The following is a 17,552-nucleotide window of genomic DNA, read 5'->3' as shown; positions in this document are numbered from 1 at the left end:
GGGACAAAACTGGACCTAGGGTTGAGATTTTTGATTGGAGAAAGGCTAACTTTGAGGAGATGCGAAAGGATTTAAAAGGAGTAAATTGGGACAGTTTGTTTTATGGGAAAGATGTGGAAGAGAAATGGAGTACATTTAAAGGTGAAATTTTAAGAGTACAGAATCTTTATGTCCCTGTTCGGTTGAAAGGAAATCGTAAAAATTGTAAAGAGCCATGGTTTTCAAGGGAAATTGGACACTTGGTTCGGAAAAAGAGGGATATCTACAATAGTTATAGGCAGCATGGAGTAAATGAGGTGCTTGAGGAGTATAAAGAATGTAAAAAGAATCTTAAGAAAGAAATTAGAAAAGCTAAAAGAAGATATGAGGTTGCTTTGGCAAGTAAGGTAAAAGTAAATCCGAAGGGTTTCTACCGCTATATTAATAGCAAAAGGATAACGAGGGATAAAATTGGTCCATTAGAGAGTCAGAGTGGCCAACTATCTGCAGAGCCAAAAGAGATGGGGGAGATATTGAACAGTTTCTTTTCTTCGGTATTCACCAAGGAGAAGGATATTGAATTATGTGAGGTAAGGGAAACAAGTAGAGTAGCTATGGAAACTATGAGGATCAAAGAAGAGGAAGTACTGACACTTTTGAGAAATATAAAAGTGGATAAGTCTCCAGGTCTGGACAGGATATTCCCTAGGACATTGAGGGAAGTTAGTGTAGAAATAGCAGGGGCTATGGCAGAAATATTTCAAATGTCATTAGAAACGGGAATAGTGCCGGAGGATTGGCGTACTGCGCATGTTGTTCCATTGTTTAAAAAGGGGTCTAAGAGTAAACCTAGCAATTATAGACCTATTAGTTTGACGTCAGTGGTGGGCAAATTAATGGAAAGAATACTTAGAGATAATATATATAAGCATCTGGATAAACAGGGTCTGATTAGGAACAGTCAACATGGATTTGTGCCTGGAAGGTCATGTTTAACTAATCTTCTTGAATTTTTTGAAGATGTTACTCGGGAAATTGATGAGGGTAAAGCAGTGGATGTTGTGTATATGGACTTCAGTAAGGCCTTTGACAAGGTTCCTCATGGAAGGTTGGTTAAGAAGGTTCAATGGTTGGGTATTAATGGTGGAGTAGCAAGATGGATTCAACAGTGGCTGAATGGGAGATGCCAGAGAGTAATGGTGGATGGTTGTTTGTCAGGTTGGAGGCCAGTGACGAGTGGGGTGCCACAGGGATCTGTGTTGGGTCCACTGTTGTTTGTCATGTACATCAATGATCTGGACGATGGTGTGGTAAATTGGATTAGTAAGTATGCAGATGATACTAAGATAGGTGGGGTTGCGGGTAATGAAGAAGAGTTTCAAAGTCTACAGAGAGATTTATGCCAGTTGGAAGAGTGGGCTGAAAGATGGCAGATGGAGTTTAATGCTGATAAGTGTGAGGTGCTACATCTTGGCAGGACAAATCAAAATAGGACGTACATGGTAAATGGTAGGAAATTGAAGAATGTAGGTGAACAGAGGGATCTGGGAATAACTGTGCACAGTTCCATGAAAGTGGAATCTCATGTAGATAGGGTGGTAAAGAAAGCTTTTGGTATGCTGGCCTTTATAAATCAGAGCATTGAGTATAGAAGTTGGGATGTAATGTTAAAATTGTACAAGGCATTGGTGAGGCCAATTCTGGAGTATGGTGTACAATTTTGGTCGCCTAATTATAGGAAGGATGTCAACAAAATAGAGAGAGTACAGAGGAGATTTACTAGAATGTTGCCTGGGTTTCAGCAACTAAGTTACAGAGAAAGGTTGAACAAGTTAGGGCTTTATTCTTTGGAGCGCAGAAGGTTAAGGGGGGACTTGATAGAGGTTTTTAAAATGATGAGAGGGATAGACAGAGTTGACGTGGAAAAGCTTTTCCCACTGAGAGTAGGGAAGATTCAAACAAGGGGACATGACTTGAGAATTAAGGGACTGAAGTTTAGGGGTAACATGAGGGGGAACTTCTTTACTCAGAGAGTGGTAGCTGTGTGGAATGAGCTTCCAGTGAAGGTGGTGGAGGCAGGTTCGTTTTTATCATTTAAAAATAAATTGGATAGTTATATGGATGGGAAAGGAATGGAGGGTTATGGTCTGAGCGCAGGTATATGGGACTAGGGGAGATTATGTGTTCGGCACGGACTAGAGGGGTCGAGATGGCCTGTTTCCGTGCTGTAATTGTTATATGGTTATATGGTTATATGGTTAATTAGAAAAATAGGATAAACTATCAATAATACGACTTGGGAGATAGGACCATAGGTCAGAGAACATAACTATTCATCCAGTCCTGGGTTCAGGCTTCAGTCCGGCCTCCGTGCCGGTCCGATCTACCCCTTCTAGTAATCTATAAATGGAGAAAATATAAATATATTTCAAATATCTAAAAAGGACACTGCTGCCTTAATTTTCAACAGTCAACATTGTTGTTGCAAAGATGCCGGATCAAGGATGCAAAACCGGTTTCCCTTTACTCATTTTACCTCTAAGTCATGAGTGTCATGTTAAAAAGGCAATAAAATTGCATCTCTTCATTCTAGATCAGTGTTTCTTAACCTTTTTGGCATACACAAACAAAATACTGTATGTGATATGTAACTTTGTTACTTTCCTAAAAATGGGCTCAACAAATGGATATGTTATTTATGACCCCTTCATGTCTCTCGGTAAAGCCCCAAATGAACCCACATGGAGTCCGGACCCCAGGTTAAGAACCACTGTTCTAGATGGTGCTTAATAAATAAAAGATGGGAGTATCCGACACAAATAGGACAGTTCTTTTTAAGAGGAAACATTTGAAAAACTCTGTTGCCAGATGTATTAGATGAAGGTGTGAATAGAAACGCAGTCAAATAATTTAATATCATACTTGTATAATATCATTCTAAATATAGAAATTCCATCGTCAGATGTAATTAGAAAAGAGTGGAACAGGAATTAAGCTTAAGCTGGGTGGCAGTGTGAGCTGTGAGGAGGATGCTATGAGAATGCAGGGTGACTTGGACAGGTTGGGAGAGTGGGCAGATGCATGGTATATGAAGTTTAATGCAGATAAATGTGAGGTTATCCTCTGGTAGCAAAAACAGGAAGGCAGGTTACTATCTAAATGGCGTCAAGTTGGGAAAAGGGGAAGTACAACGGGATCTGGGGGTCCTTGTACATCAGTCTATGAAAGTAATGCCCCTGTCCCACTTAGGAAACCTGAACGGAAACCTCTGGAGACTTTGCGCCCCACCCAAGGTTTCCGTGCGGTTCCCGGAGGTTGCAGGTGGTTGCCGGAGGTTGCAGGTAGTGGAAGCAGGTAGGGAGACTGACAAAAACCTCTGGGAACCGCACGGAAACCTTGGGTGGAGCGCAAAGTCTCCAGAGGTCTCCGTTCAGGTTTCCTAAGTGGGACAGGGGCATAAGCATGCAGGTACAGCAGGCAGTGAAGAAAGCGAATGGCATGTTGGCCTTTATAACAAGAGGAATCGAATATAGGAGCAAAGAGGTCCGTCTGCAGTTGTACAGAGCCCTAGTGAGGCCACACCTGGAGTATTGTGTGCAGTTTTGGTCCCCTAATTTGAGGAAGGACATACTTGCTATTGAGGGAGTGCAGCGTCGGTTTACAAGGTTAATTCCCGGGATGGCGGGACTGTCACATGCTGAGAAAATGGAGCAGCTGGACTTGCACACTTTGGAGTTTAGAAGGATGAGAGGGCATCTCATTGAAACATATAAGATTGTTAAGGGTTTGGACATGCTGGAGGCATGAAACATGTTCCCGATGTTGGGGGAGTCCAAAACCAGGGGCCACAGTTTAAGAATAAGCCATTTAGAACGGAGACGAGGAAACACTTTTTCTCACAGAGAGTGGTGAGTCTGTGGAATTCTCTGCCTCAGAGGGCGGTGGAGGCAGGTTCTCTGGATGCTTTCAAGAGAGAGCTAGATAGGGCTCTTAAAAATAGCGGAGTCAGGGTATATGGGGAGAAGGCTGATTGGGGATGATCAGCCATGATCACGTTGAATGGTGGTGCTGGCTCTAAGGGCCGAATGGCCTACTCCTGCACCTATTGTCACTTCTCCTGCATTATTCTCCAGCGGCCCAACATCCACTCTTGCCTCTTTTTTACTCGTTATATATCCGTAGAAACTCTTGCTATCTTCTTTTATATTATTGGTTAGCTTACATTCGTACTTGAACTTTTCTCTCGTATTGTCCTTTTAGTTATTTTTTGTTGTTCTTTAAAAAACATTCCAATCCTCTGTCTTCACACTAAATCTTTGCAATGTTATATATCTTCTCTTTTGCTTGTATGTTGGCCTTGACCTCCCTTGTCAGCCATAGTCATCTTATTCTCCCCCTGGAATCCTTCTTACATAGAAACATAGAAAAATGGTGCAGGAGTAGGCCATTCAGCCCTTCGAACCTGCACCGCCATTCAATATGATCATGGCTGATCATCCAACTCGGTATCCTGTACCTACCTTATCTCCATACCCCCTGATCCCTTTAGCCACAAGGGCCACATCTAACTCCCTCCTAAATATAGCCAATGAACTGGCCTCAACTACCTTCTGTGGCAGAAAAATGTTTTCCTCATCTCAGTCCTAAAAGATTTCCCCCTTATCCTTAAACTGTGACCCCTTGTCCTGGACTTCCCCAACATCGGGAACAATCTTCCTGCATCTAGCCTGTCCAACCCCTTAAGAATTTTGTAAGTTTCTATAAGATCTCCCCTCAATCTTCTAAATTCGAGCAAGTCTATCCAGTCTTTCTTCATATGAAAGTCCTGACATCCCAGGAATCAGTCTGGTGAACCTTCTCTGTACTCCCTCTATGGCAAGAATGTCTTTCCACTTTGGAATGTTCTTCCTCTTTGGAATGAAATCAACCCAGCACAGATGTTTAACATGAAAGGCATCTGCACGTCCAATTGAAAAAAATATTTTCTTTAAGTGGAATGTTACAAAGTATTTTGCCACTGGGAAAGAAAATATGCCGGACATGCCTGGCTGTTACTGCTTCATAGCAGTGGAACCCAACTACTTTAGTTACAGTATTGCATCACAACAGAATAATAACACGCCTTATTCCTTATCTTTGCATGATACCACCAGGTGACAGATTCCAGAGTTAATAGTATTTGATTTCATAATCACATTAGTTGCATGAAACAAGAAACTGTTTCAACCTTGGAATAAAATTATTTCTCTATTGAAAATCCTCAGAATATTTTCTGACAAATTAAAGTGGTACAAACAGCACACAACGTTACTTCTGAATATCCTCAACTCGATCTGGAGAATTCCTGAGCTACAATATCTGAAGACAGTCATAACTTGAGGAAGTGGGAATACTGGTCAATGACATTATCTGGAAGCACACTTACTACTATGCTGAAGAAGGGTCTCGACCCAAAACGTCACACATGTCTTCTCTCCAGAGATGCCAACAGATCCCCGGCATTTTGTGTCTATCTACTACATGACCGACAGTTTGCTCTGACATTTTAAACAAGAGGGTAGACAAAAATGCTGGAGAAACTCAGCGGGTGCGGCAGGAAGGAAATAGGCAACGTTTCGGGCCAAAACCCTTCTTCAGACTGATGCAGGGTGGGGGGGGGGGGCGGGAAGAAGAAAGGAAGAGGAGCCAGAGGGAAGGGGAGGAGACAGAAAGGACTACAGGAGATTGGAGAAGTCAATGTTCAGGCCATTGGGGTGCAGACTGCCCAAGCGGAATATGAGGTGCTGCTCCTCCAGTTTCCGGTGGAGCTCACTCTGGCAATGGAGGAGGCTCAGGACAGAAAGGTCAGATTCGGAATGGGAGGGGGAGTTGAAGTGCTGCGCCACCGGGAGATCAGGTTGGCTCATGCGGACCGAGCGGTGGTGTTCTGCCAAACGATCGCCAAGCCTACGCTTGGTCTCACCGATGAAGATCAGCTGACATCTAGAGCAGTGGATGCAATAGATGAGGTTGGAGGAGGTGCAGGTAAACCTCTGTCGCACCTGGAACGACTGCATGGGTCCTTGAATGGAGTCGAGGGGGGAGGTAAAGCGACACGTGTAGCATCTCTTGCGGTTGCAAGGGAAAGTGCCGGGAGAGGGGGGGTCGTGCGGGTGGGAAGGAAAGAATTGACCAGGGAGTTACGGAGGGAGCGGTCTTTGAGGAAAGCAGATGGGGGAGATGGGAGGATGTGGCGAGTGTTGGGGTCACGTTGGAGGTGGCAAATATGACGGAGGACTATTTGCTTTATGTGATTGCTAGTGGGGTGCAAGGTGAGGACTAGGGGGACTCTGCCCTTGTTCCGAGTAGGGGATGGGGAGAGAGAGCGCACTGTTGCGGGGTATTGAAGAGACCCTGGTGAGAGCCTCATCTATGGTAGTGGAGGGGAATCCCCGTTCCCTGAAGAATGAGGACATTTCCGATGCCCTGGTGTGGAACGGAGGAAGCCGGGTGGGAAGAAGTGTAGTCTAAATAGCCATGCGAGTCAGTGGGTTTATAGTGGATGTCGGTCAAAAATCTATCACCTGCGATGGAGATTGTGAGGTCAAGAAATGGTTGGGAAATGTCGGAAATGGTGCAGGTGTATTTGAGTGCCGGATGGAAGTTAGTGGCGAAGTTGATGAAGCGAGTGAGTTGTGTGTGGGTGCAGGAGGTAGCACCAAAGCAATTGTCGATGTAGAGGTCGGGGATGGGGCCCTGGTACGTTCGACGTACCCTACATAGAGGATTAGATTCCCCTGTGTGAAGTCAATCCCAATCATCTAAAATCATCCCTTGTCCAGCACTTGATCCTTGGCCTTCTATGTCCTGGTGGTTCATGCACTCATCTGTGTTCTCCCTATTCAGGTAATTGACTTTCCTTCCAAAACAAGCACAACGAGAGGAGGCATCATTTTGAGAAATGTATATATAGGTTTCAAGTTAGTCTCGACTGCTATTCATGAGTATCATGATAAATAAATGAGAGCAGTTCTGAAAGTAAAATCAAAGACACAGCAGTCTAAAATATTCCAGCGGAAATTGAGAAACACCAACTTTAGCATTTGAAAGCTGTAATCTCCGAAATGATTCACCTTCTCAAAATGACACAGAACTGAGAAAACATTGAAAATAGAAGCATATGTGGGCAATCATTTCACCTTTCAAGCCTGCACCTCCATTCAATACAATCAGGACTGATCAGCCAAATTGAATACCCTCCTCCAGTTTTCACCACTTATACTTTCACCCTTCTTGCCCCAAGAGAAATATAAAACTTCTTGAATACATTTAATGAGTTGCCTTCAATTGCATTGTGGTTAGAGTATTTCTTCATTGCCAGTGAAAATGAATCATTAAAAAAAAAATGCAGCTGGTTTGGAGTTTTGGAATACCTCATTCCATTTAAGAACAATGCACACATTGATCTGTGTAGGGCACTTGTAAATCCCAGTTTGTTTTAACCTTGTGGGCAAGACTGAATATTTGTGAAACAACACAAACAAATTATGTCTTGGGGTTAGATCAGTGAATTATTTACAAATCATCATCCACTGTTGTAACACACTGTAGTTTTCAAATGAATCATTGCGCTAATTCTGACCTAATCAAAACTTTAATGGCTATTTATGGCACCTACAATCAAAAGTCATCGCTCAAATCATTTCATGGCAATTAAAAATGTGTAATTGGAACAAAGTGCAAGGTGGTTCCTTTTTCAGGTACTGTAATTTAGATTCTTGATTTCTAAGTGATAGGAAACAAAACATTTGCCTAATTCACAATGAAGAAACAGGGAACTGCAGATATTGGTTTACCAAAAAAAAAGTGCTGGAGTAACTCAGCAAGTCAGGCAGCACCTCCAGAGAACTGGAATCTGAAGAAGGTTCATGACCTGAAATGTCACCCATACATGTTCTACAGATGCTTCCTGACTCTCCAGCACTTATTGTTTCTCCTAATCTGCTCTCTACCTTCTCTTGTGTTCACAGTAATCCAGCAAGAACACAGTAGAGAAAATCTGGTAAATGTGTCCAATTGGCAATATTGTCCTATTGAGAGCATTCAAGATAAAACCAAAAATGGCACCGTTTGCATTTGTCCCAATGCAATCAAGGCAGAGAGGGGAAAAAAATGCTACAAATTTCATCTTTTTAATGATTGTAATAATTTTATTTTACACATATTTAAATTACACATTCTAGTTACTGCTTAGCAAACAGTGCAACCACACCATTTAAATTAATGAGTATTTAGCTTATGTTGATTTTTGTTTTATTGATCATTGTGTGACGTTGAATTAATGATTTTTTCAACAATTAAACTATCCAGGCAGCTTGCTGACATTGAGTTGAATGGTAGAGATCCCACTGAACCAACTCCAGGTTTTGATAGGCCAGAAAGGGACAGACTCATCTTTTGGCAGCTCTTACTGAATGCAATTATATATTGCTGGGGAAGATACAATCCAATCTTCCCCAAAACTCAAACCCAGCGCTGACAAACTACAGAACATCAGATTCCTCTTTGCTGCAAAGGATAAAACCGCTGCTACAATAGTGTAACAGCAGCAAGAACTGCTGGTAACAGCAGCAGAAAGAAACAAGTCTCCCTCAGCAAGAGGAGTAGGAGTGACAAAGATCCTTCACTCGGAGCACATATGGTTCAGTAATAAAACCAGAGCACCCCTCGGGATTTTCTATTGAACCTTTAATTTTGTCCCTGGTCAAATCCTTGTACAATAACTTTCAAGTATTTCACCCAACAACTTAAATACATTATAATAGCACACAGAAACAGGGAGGGAGCATCTGCCCCAATCATTCATGACACGCACCAGCACTGGAAATTCCTGTAGTCAAAGAGACTATCTTTTATAATGTAATAACTTTCAAAACTCCAGACCTCCCGAAAGGATATTTTAGCCATTGTTAACAAAGACCACATTACCTTGAGTGTAATCACTGTGGTAACATTGGAAATGCAATCACCAATGTTCCCTTAATTAGTAATTCAATTTTATGGATAATTAGGTTGCATAACAAAATGGTGGTAACGATGACCCAATTTAGGCACAGAGTATATATTAAAAAAACAGGCTTTAGCAGCATGACCAACTGCACAGCAAACAAAAATGAAGAAAAGGGCAGGACTTGCACGGTAGATGGCAAGGCCCTGGGAGTGCTGTGGAACATATGGGACATTGTCCCATGAAGGTGGAGGCACAGGCCATCAGGGTGGTGAAGGAAGCATTTGGCATGTTTGTGTTAAGCATGTTTGCTCTCATCAGTTAGTGTATGTATTACAGGAATTGGGACATGTTAAAGCTGTACAAGACGGTGGCAAGGCCACATTTGGCGTGCTCTGCATCATTCTTGTTGCTCTGCTATAGGAATGCTGTCACTAAGGTGGAAAGGGTGCAAAAAAAATTTACAAGGATGTTACTGGTCTGGACTGTTGGAGCAAGAAATGAGAGGCTGGGTCTTTTCTCCATGGAGTAAAGGCAGAGGGTTGACCCTAGACTTAAATAAAATCATAGGAATAAATAAAAGAAAAACAGCCAAAATCTTTTCAGATTTGAACTTAGTCAGAATGGACAAGGTGGGCAGAAAGGCCCTGTTTCTGTGCTGTAATTGAGATTGACATTCCATATTGTGTTCTCCTCTCTGCACACCCCGTCTCCCTCTCCTCCCCTCCCCCCACCTGTGTGTTTGGGGGGTGGCTAGTGTGTGTGTGATGCCGCAGCCCCCTCCCCCTCCCCCCGCCGCAAACGCGCGTTGGGGAAACAGACCCAACAGGTTTGCACTTGGTCTAGTATCCCATAAACCTATCATATCCAGGTACCTGTCGAAATGTTTCTTAAACATCACAATAGCACCTGCCTCAACTACTTCCTGTGGCAGCTCGTTTCACAGACTCACCACCCTTTGTGTGAATACATAACTCCTCAGGTTTCTATTAAATTTCCCCCCCCCTCACCTTAAACCTATTTCCTCTGGTTCTCTATTTCCCCTACTCTGAGCAAGAGACTCTGCTTTTATTCAATCAAAATTGGAACACACGTTAAATTTAAATCTCTTAAAGCATGTGTTCATTTGAACATGGTATGTCTGTTGGAATAGCTTGCCAATATTTCCAATAATGGTCTATTTAATACTTAGATATTTATTCCCCAGTCAGCTGAGAAGTTGAGCATTGTACTCCAGTTTATTTCAATAGGGAAAAAAAAGTTGCTTCTCACTCGATATTACCAGTATCATACATGCACTTACCGGGAACAGACAACGTACGTCTCTTATCCATTTAACAGTTGAACGTTTCAAAGGCGGAAGAACAGATCGAACTTATGCAGTCTGGCAAGCTCAGTATTTGCGCTTGGTTAATCATAGATGAACTTGTACATGTCCCATTTGCAAAGTAGTTAGCAGAAATGTTCTTTCATGATATTTAAAAAAAAGTCAAATACACCAGACAATTCCCGATGTAATACCATTTTCAACAGACAAACCACACCTTACAACGATGCCCAAAGGTTAACTACTGAACTTGGTTAATCATTAACAATAAAAGATGGATCCTTTCCAAACGTGGAAAGCGTCAAAGTCGACAGTTTTTTGCAATATCTCCAACCAGACTGCTACATTGACCTGAGCCAATCCAGAAACAGTTCAAGAACACAGGTGGCTGGGTACAAACAAACCGAGCCCTGCTGTATAGCAGTGGCATTCTGGTCAAGTTACTTGTTTAACAAACTAAAAACACAAGGCTGTTGTGCAAGTCGAATATAGGCTTTCTGTAATTTGAAGAAACAAAATGTGTCAGTAGTAATGATCACAAAAACAGGCTTGTTATAAAAACCCCCTCTGGTTTGCTTATATCAATCCTAAAGGGCCAAATGCTATCCTTACCTAGGCTCACCACCATAGAAACATAGAAACACAGAAAATAGGTGCAGGAGTAGGCCATTCGTCCCTTCGAGCCTGCACCGCCATTCAATATGATCATGGCTGATCATCCAACTCAGTATCCTGTACCTGCCTTCTCTCCATACCCCCTGATCCCTTTAGCCACAAGGGCCACATCTAACTCCCTCTTAAATATAGTCAATGAACTGGCCTCAACTACCTTCTGTGGCAGAGAATTCCAGAGATTCACCACTCTCTGTGTGAAAAATGTTTTTCTCATCTCGGTCCTAAAAGATTTCCCCCTTATCCTTGAACTGTGACCCCTTGTTCTGGACTTCCCCAACATCGGGAACAATCTTCCTGCATCTAGCCTGTCCAACCCTTTAAGAATTTCCAAAAGGGCCATTGGGGATAGAGCCAAAGAGTCAGAGCAATACAGCAGGTAAACAGGCCCTTCAGCTCATTTCATCCATGCCAACCAAGATGCCCAACTCGGGTAGAACCACTTGTCTGCACCAGTTACATACATTTCCAAACCTTCCCTATTTCAGCATCCACAAGGCAGAGGGTAGTGATGGGTGTGACTGAGTGGAAGACCGATTCCACAAGGATCTGTGTTTAGTTTAGGGACACAGCGCGGAAACAGGCCCTTCGACCCACCGGGTCTGTGCCGACCAGCGATCCCCGCACATTAACACCATCCTACACCCACTAGGGACAATTTTTACATTTACCAAGCCAATTAACCTACAAACCTGTACGTCTTTGGAGTGTGGGAGGAAACTGAAGATCTCGGAGAAAACCCACACAGATCACGGGGAAAACATGCAAACTCCGTGTCTCCGGCGTTACATTTGCTGTAAGGCAGTAACTCTACCGCTGCGCCACCGTGACCTCTGTTGCTCGCTAGGACCTCTGTTGCTTGTGATCCATATAAACGATGCAAATGTAGATGGGTTGGTTATTAAGTTTGCAGATGACACCAAGATAGCTGGAGTTGTGGACTGCGAGGAAGGCTGTCAAAGTATACAGCAGGGCATAGACATGGGTGGAGAAATGGCAGATGGAGTTTAATACAGGCACTTGGGGAAGTTTAATGCAAGGGGAAATAATGCATATAATGACAGGACCTTTAACAGCTTTAATCTACAGAGGGTTCTTGAAAGTGACAACACAAGTAGATAGAGAGGGAAAGGTGGAGTATGGTGTGTTGCCTTCTTTGGTTGGGAGCACGGAGTACAAGTCAGGATGTCATGTTCCAGCTTTTGACAACTTTGGTTAGGTCTTATATGGAGTAATGCGTGCATTCCTGGTTATTCGATTACCATCACTGCTTTGGATTGTATTACAATCTTGCACCCTTTTGCTGTTGTGCATTCATTGCTGTAATTTTTGTTATATCCATTACTGTGTATATAGTCTATTCAAGGTGCAAACAAGGACTTTGATTACATCTTGGTGAACAAGAAATAAACTCATCCAACTAAACTAACTAATCTAAGATGCTTCTCAACTTGCGAGTTCCATAGGCAAATTGAAAGTACACTTGTAGAGCTTTTTTTTATTTAAACTTCCAGATGGATCCCACAATCTTGTTCGATCCTTGAGTTTCTTCTCAATCCATTATGGTGGCATGGCTATAGGTAGAATGGATTGCTTGGTTATTTATCTCATTGGTGTTTGTGCAGTGTTTCCATCAAAGAATGGCCATGTTTGCTTTTGTGGAAATTCTACATACTGTCAACAAGTAGTTTGTTGTACAAATCACTTGAGGCACAAAGTCACAACTACATAAAATTACAAAATTGTAAATGGTTTGGGCACATGGTCGCACAATTGCATTATAACTCTTGCAATAGGACATCAGTCAATTCATCTTCACCACCTGCTACTTGGTGTCCATCCTTGTCCCTTCAATTTAAGCACAATTTTAAGTGAGCAATTTTAAAAGGATCTAATAATGTTGTTGAGCATGAAATTAAGGTCTTCAAATGTATATCACATTGTTTTGTTTTCTTAGGCTGCATCATCGATGGCTGGACTAATGCCTGCCCTGGAGAATGCACACACTATACTGGACATGTAGGGTTGAGTGTTCTGCAGTGCTATAACTATCAAGCAGTTTAAAAATCATTCAACAACTTGTCTTTGGACACTCGTAGCCATTCAACGAATTAACAAAGCTGTCAGGTTTAATTTTTAAACTCCCTTGGCAGGCATCGCATTTCACCGTACAATTTGCATCTCAGTCAAAAGGTCTTACATTATCCTTCATTAAAGATGTAGAATGATCGCAATGAACTGTAATGAGAGAGCAGAGTCCAACACTACAAACTAAAGAGATCTATATTTACTTGTACCTTAACTAATTGGTCAGGTACACACAAACTGGAAACACACATTTCCTCTTTCTATCCTGCCCTATTTTAACTATCACACTACAACTGATCTGAACTCCAAATTGGTCTCTGCTAATGTGAGATTCCAATTCATACAGATTGGAAAAGTTTATAATTGTTAAGAAGTGGTGTTTATATTCAAAACGCATATCTAATAAACCTGTTACTTTACTTCTGGGCATAAAAGCCTCTTAGATGCCACTATCGTATCCGTCTCCACCACCATCCCCGGCAGTGTATACCAAGCACCCACGACCCCCCTGTGCAAAACAAAATACCTCGCACCTCTCCTTTAAACTGTGCCCTCTCAGCTTAAAGCAATGCCTTCTTAGCCTTTGACATTTCCACCTGACATTGACAAGGTTCCAACTGTTTTGCCTCTCTTTAGACTCTCACTTTAAACTTTAGAGATACAGCATGGAAACAGGTCCTTCGGCCCACCGAGTCCGTGCTGATCAGCAATCACCCCATACACTAACACTATCCTACGAGGGACAACTTACAAACCTGTTGGCCTTTGGAATGTGGGAGGAAGCCAGAGCACCCAGAGAAAATCCATGTGGTCACAGGGAGAACGTACAAACTCTGTACAGGCAGCACTTGAAGTGCACTTTGAATTGTTGTGCATTTAGAAACCAACTTACATTTTGCTACATTCTGTGAAGCTACAGACATTGGATTAAATTTCAGTTTTCTTTATATATACTGTATAAATGATACAAGTTAGCACAGCCATCGTTTTAATAACATGGGCAGCAAAGGGTGATACTGCAAGAAGATGGTCTTTGTTCTGGTTTTCTCTTCTGAGATGTTCACTCCCTTGACGAGTTGCAATCCCTTAAGTGCTTGTCAACATCATACCCAATTATAATTCTCGGCAACCTCCTCACAGAATATCAGCAAATTATTTGGCTGCAGCTACACAAGAGTTCAATCCCGTCACCCGTCAAGGGAGGGGCCATGGTAGTCTGGCAGGCTGACCTCTACCTGCCTGAGGCCAGGCGCCAGCTCTTGGACACCTCCTCCTACTTACGCCTGGACCATGACTCCACAAGTCTCTTTTCTCTCAGACCATATCTGATTTTATCATGTCCGGCTGTCTGTACAAGTCTGAAGGTTGAAAATTGCGCCGCGAACCTAGCTGTGGCCTCGAGTACACGGGGACTACTCTCGATCATGAAGGAGAGTAACAAAGACCTCCTAGGACTTTGTGTCAACAATGCTGCGAGTATGTCGAGGGAAAACTTGCCAGAACCCACGGATTAGGTCGCCCAAGTGGGACAGCCCCTTTTATATGGTAACATTGCAGACCCGTGTCTGTTAGGAAATACCAGAGCAATGCAATAGAATTGTGCAACAAACCCTCAAGATTTGCCATTATAAAAATTACAGCAGTTTTAATTTATCATCAAATTGGAATATTTGTTGAAACTGAATTGCTATTTTAAGACAAAACAGCTCAAATAAATGAAGAAATTAATGAATAATCATATTCTGCATTTGGTAAAGAGCTCAGGCACAATAGATCATACAAGGTGGGAATTGGTTATTTAGAAATGATTCAAGGTGAATTAACAAGTTTAGTTACTACCGAAATAAAACAAGCTAGAACTAATATTTCTTCTGGGCATTTCTCTCTGTTCTGATCTGAACAAAGGCTCGAACTTTTATTGGCTTCTCCACCTCTTGGTGGATTTTCATCTTTAATTCACTCTCTTTGTTTGCTGTTTTGAAATTGTTTTTATTGTGTCTTTCCCATTTCATTCAAATATGAATGAAATAAGTATCCCACACCAGGAATACTCTCCTCCCCCCCCTCCCCCCCTCCTCAAGGCGCTCCCCCCTCCTCAAGGCGCTCCCCCCTCGCCAGGTCCTCCTTTGTTATTCCTCCCCCAACCCCTCATGTTTGAAGAGCTCCTGAGAACGGCAGCTATAATGTAAATTCTTGGGATGCTAAAACAGGGTGCATTTTCCGTTTTTGAAATGGACCGAGTTTTGTTTTTAGCGACTCAACTTCCAAACAATAATGGAATTGGTGTAAAAGGAACCCATAACATAGAGAAAGCTGGCATAAGGCTAGGTCTATGCAGCAAACAGATAGATATCCTATGCCATATTTCATAAAACAGCAAACAAAACAGGCTATAGATAAGTAAGTTTATTGACCAAGTATTCACATACAAGGAATTTGCCTTGGTGCTCCGCCCACAAGTAATAACAGTAAAGAGTAAAGAGATTACTGTAAAGAGACAACTAAGTAAAGAGACAGCTGAAATATTTCATGTTTCAGAGTCAAAATTTACAACAGGTTGCAAAACTTCTGCATCAAAAATGTTTTTTAGAAAATATCCAGTTGATTGTGAGTGCCAAGGTTACACCACTCCTCTCCACTCCCTGCTTTTCTTGGGAAGCTTAACCACCGAGCAACACAATAGGCAATAGGTGCAGGAGTAGGCTATTTGGCCCTTCGAGCCAGCACCACCATTCAATGTGATCATGGCTGATCACCCCCAATCAGTACCCCGTTCCTGCCTTCTCCCCACAACATAACAATCTCAAAATCCATTCCACGTGTTCACGGTTCAAACAGATTTCAATCACCACTGCTTGGTCCTGTGTATTGCTAAATTAAGACACCGTTAGTACGAATGGAACAGGAGTAGAAATGTTGCTACCAGACTAGTGGTCGGCAAGTGAAAGACACTCCATTCCAAACAGCAAAACATTTAACGCTCGTTAATTGTATCATACCTCGAGTGGCTGAAAGCAGATTAATGCTTTAATTGCAAAAAGCTAAATTATTCTTGCTATCTGCAAAATACACATCAACAAGACATCTAGAGAAAAAGGTTAACTTGGACAAAAAGAAAAATCAATTCCTGAAGAGCCTGCACCATATTTTGATCGATGGGGCAAACCCAGAATGAAATAAATGCACGAGAACATGCTTGACCAAGAGAAGGATCTAGTTGTTGAACTCGTGTTACAAGTTCAACTTGCTGTGATTACTATATGGAAGGATGGTCAAAAATAATCTGGAGAAAACTGAGAACCCACCATTGGCAAAGTTGAAATCTAATTCTGGTAAATGTCAAAAGCAAAATGGAGACAGAGTTACAGTTGCTAGAGACGCTGCCTCACAGCGGCGGAGACCAGAGGTTGATCCTGACCGCAGGTGCTGTCTGTGTGGAGTTTCCACATTCCCCCTGTGACAACATGGCTTTCCTTCATGTACTCTGGTTTTCACCCACATCCCAAAGATGTGAGTGTCTGTGGGCTAATTTGCTTGAACGTGTAGGGAGTGGGAAAGAAAATGGGATAAGATCCCAAGTGTAAAGGATTCCCATTCCCATGCTGCATCTTTCAATCAAATATGCAATGACAGTGGTACAGCTTGTAGCCCCTACCCTAGACCACCGGAAACTGCAAGCAATTTGGACAATTTCCCTATGACAGCTTGAGCTTCTGATGGATGCTCCCACTGGTTGGTTGGCTCGTTGCCCTCTATCCATTGTCCCTGGTGTGAGTGTGAATGGTAAACTCTGTGTTGAGTTGACAAAAATATGGGACAAAAAAAAAAAAAAAAGTGTGACAAGGAGAGAAGAGGAGAGCTGAAGGGAGGGTGTGTGTCGATGGGAATGGGGTGGGGGTGAGAAAGTTCTCCAAAATTGGAGAATTGTGAAGCTAGGAAAGGTGGCATTATGGGAGATAGGAGTGCGCATCAGGGTGGTGCATTGGGAAGAGAAAGGAAAGAAAAGTGGGCAGGGGGTGTGGGTATGTTGTTATCTAAAATTGGAGAAGTCAATGTTCATACCGTTGGGTTGTCAGCCACCCAAGCGGAACACTATTTTACCAGTTTGAGTGTGGCCTCCCTCTGGTAATGGAGAAACCCCAAGACAAAAGGGGTCCATATGGGACATCATTTGCAGACACTTAAAACTGTTCAATTATAGGGGGGGAAAAAAAATGTCACAAAACACTACATTGGTGACCGTTTAAAATGCAACACTCATTATTTCCACACATCCCACAGCTATTGATAAATACATGAACCCAGAGTTCAATTTGATGAATGTACATCTCCACTATTCTTGGACATACTGACCACTTGGTTTTTGATCTCAGTTGATGAAAATGAAACTTAACAGGACACCCAAAAACATAATTTATTTTCCAAAATATAATTACGAGACTTGCACGAATCATTAAAACTCGGTGTATTATTTTGTCAGAAGGGTAAAATCCTAACCCT

At 42.4% G+C, this 17,552-nt stretch overlaps 1 protein-coding gene across 2 annotated transcripts in view; it reads right to left on the bottom strand.

The window, feature by feature from the left end:
* The window catches only part of atp8b1 (ATPase phospholipid transporting 8B1), a 142,264-nt gene that overhangs the window by 108,748 nt on the left and 15,964 nt on the right, over window positions 1-17,552 (bottom strand). Inside the window, exon 1 of one of the 2 annotated variants that reach the window (XM_033033009.1) lies at window positions 10,269-10,487. The exons of the other annotated variant lie outside the window; for it this stretch is intronic. Coding sequence (XP_032888900.1) covers window positions 10,269-10,299 — 31 coding nt within the window. The 5' untranslated portion in view covers window positions 10,300-10,487. Of the gene's footprint in view, window positions 1-10,268; window positions 10,488-17,552 lie in introns of those variants that run through there. 2 annotated transcript variants of the gene reach the window in all.

This window comes from Amblyraja radiata, chromosome 1 (assembly GCF_010909765.2).
Source record: "Amblyraja radiata isolate CabotCenter1 chromosome 1, sAmbRad1.1.pri, whole genome shotgun sequence".
Taxonomy (NCBI): domain Eukaryota; kingdom Metazoa; phylum Chordata; class Chondrichthyes; order Rajiformes; family Rajidae; genus Amblyraja; species Amblyraja radiata.
Note: the sequence above shows the minus strand (reverse complement) of the source record. Positions and strands in the feature narration are given on the sequence as shown.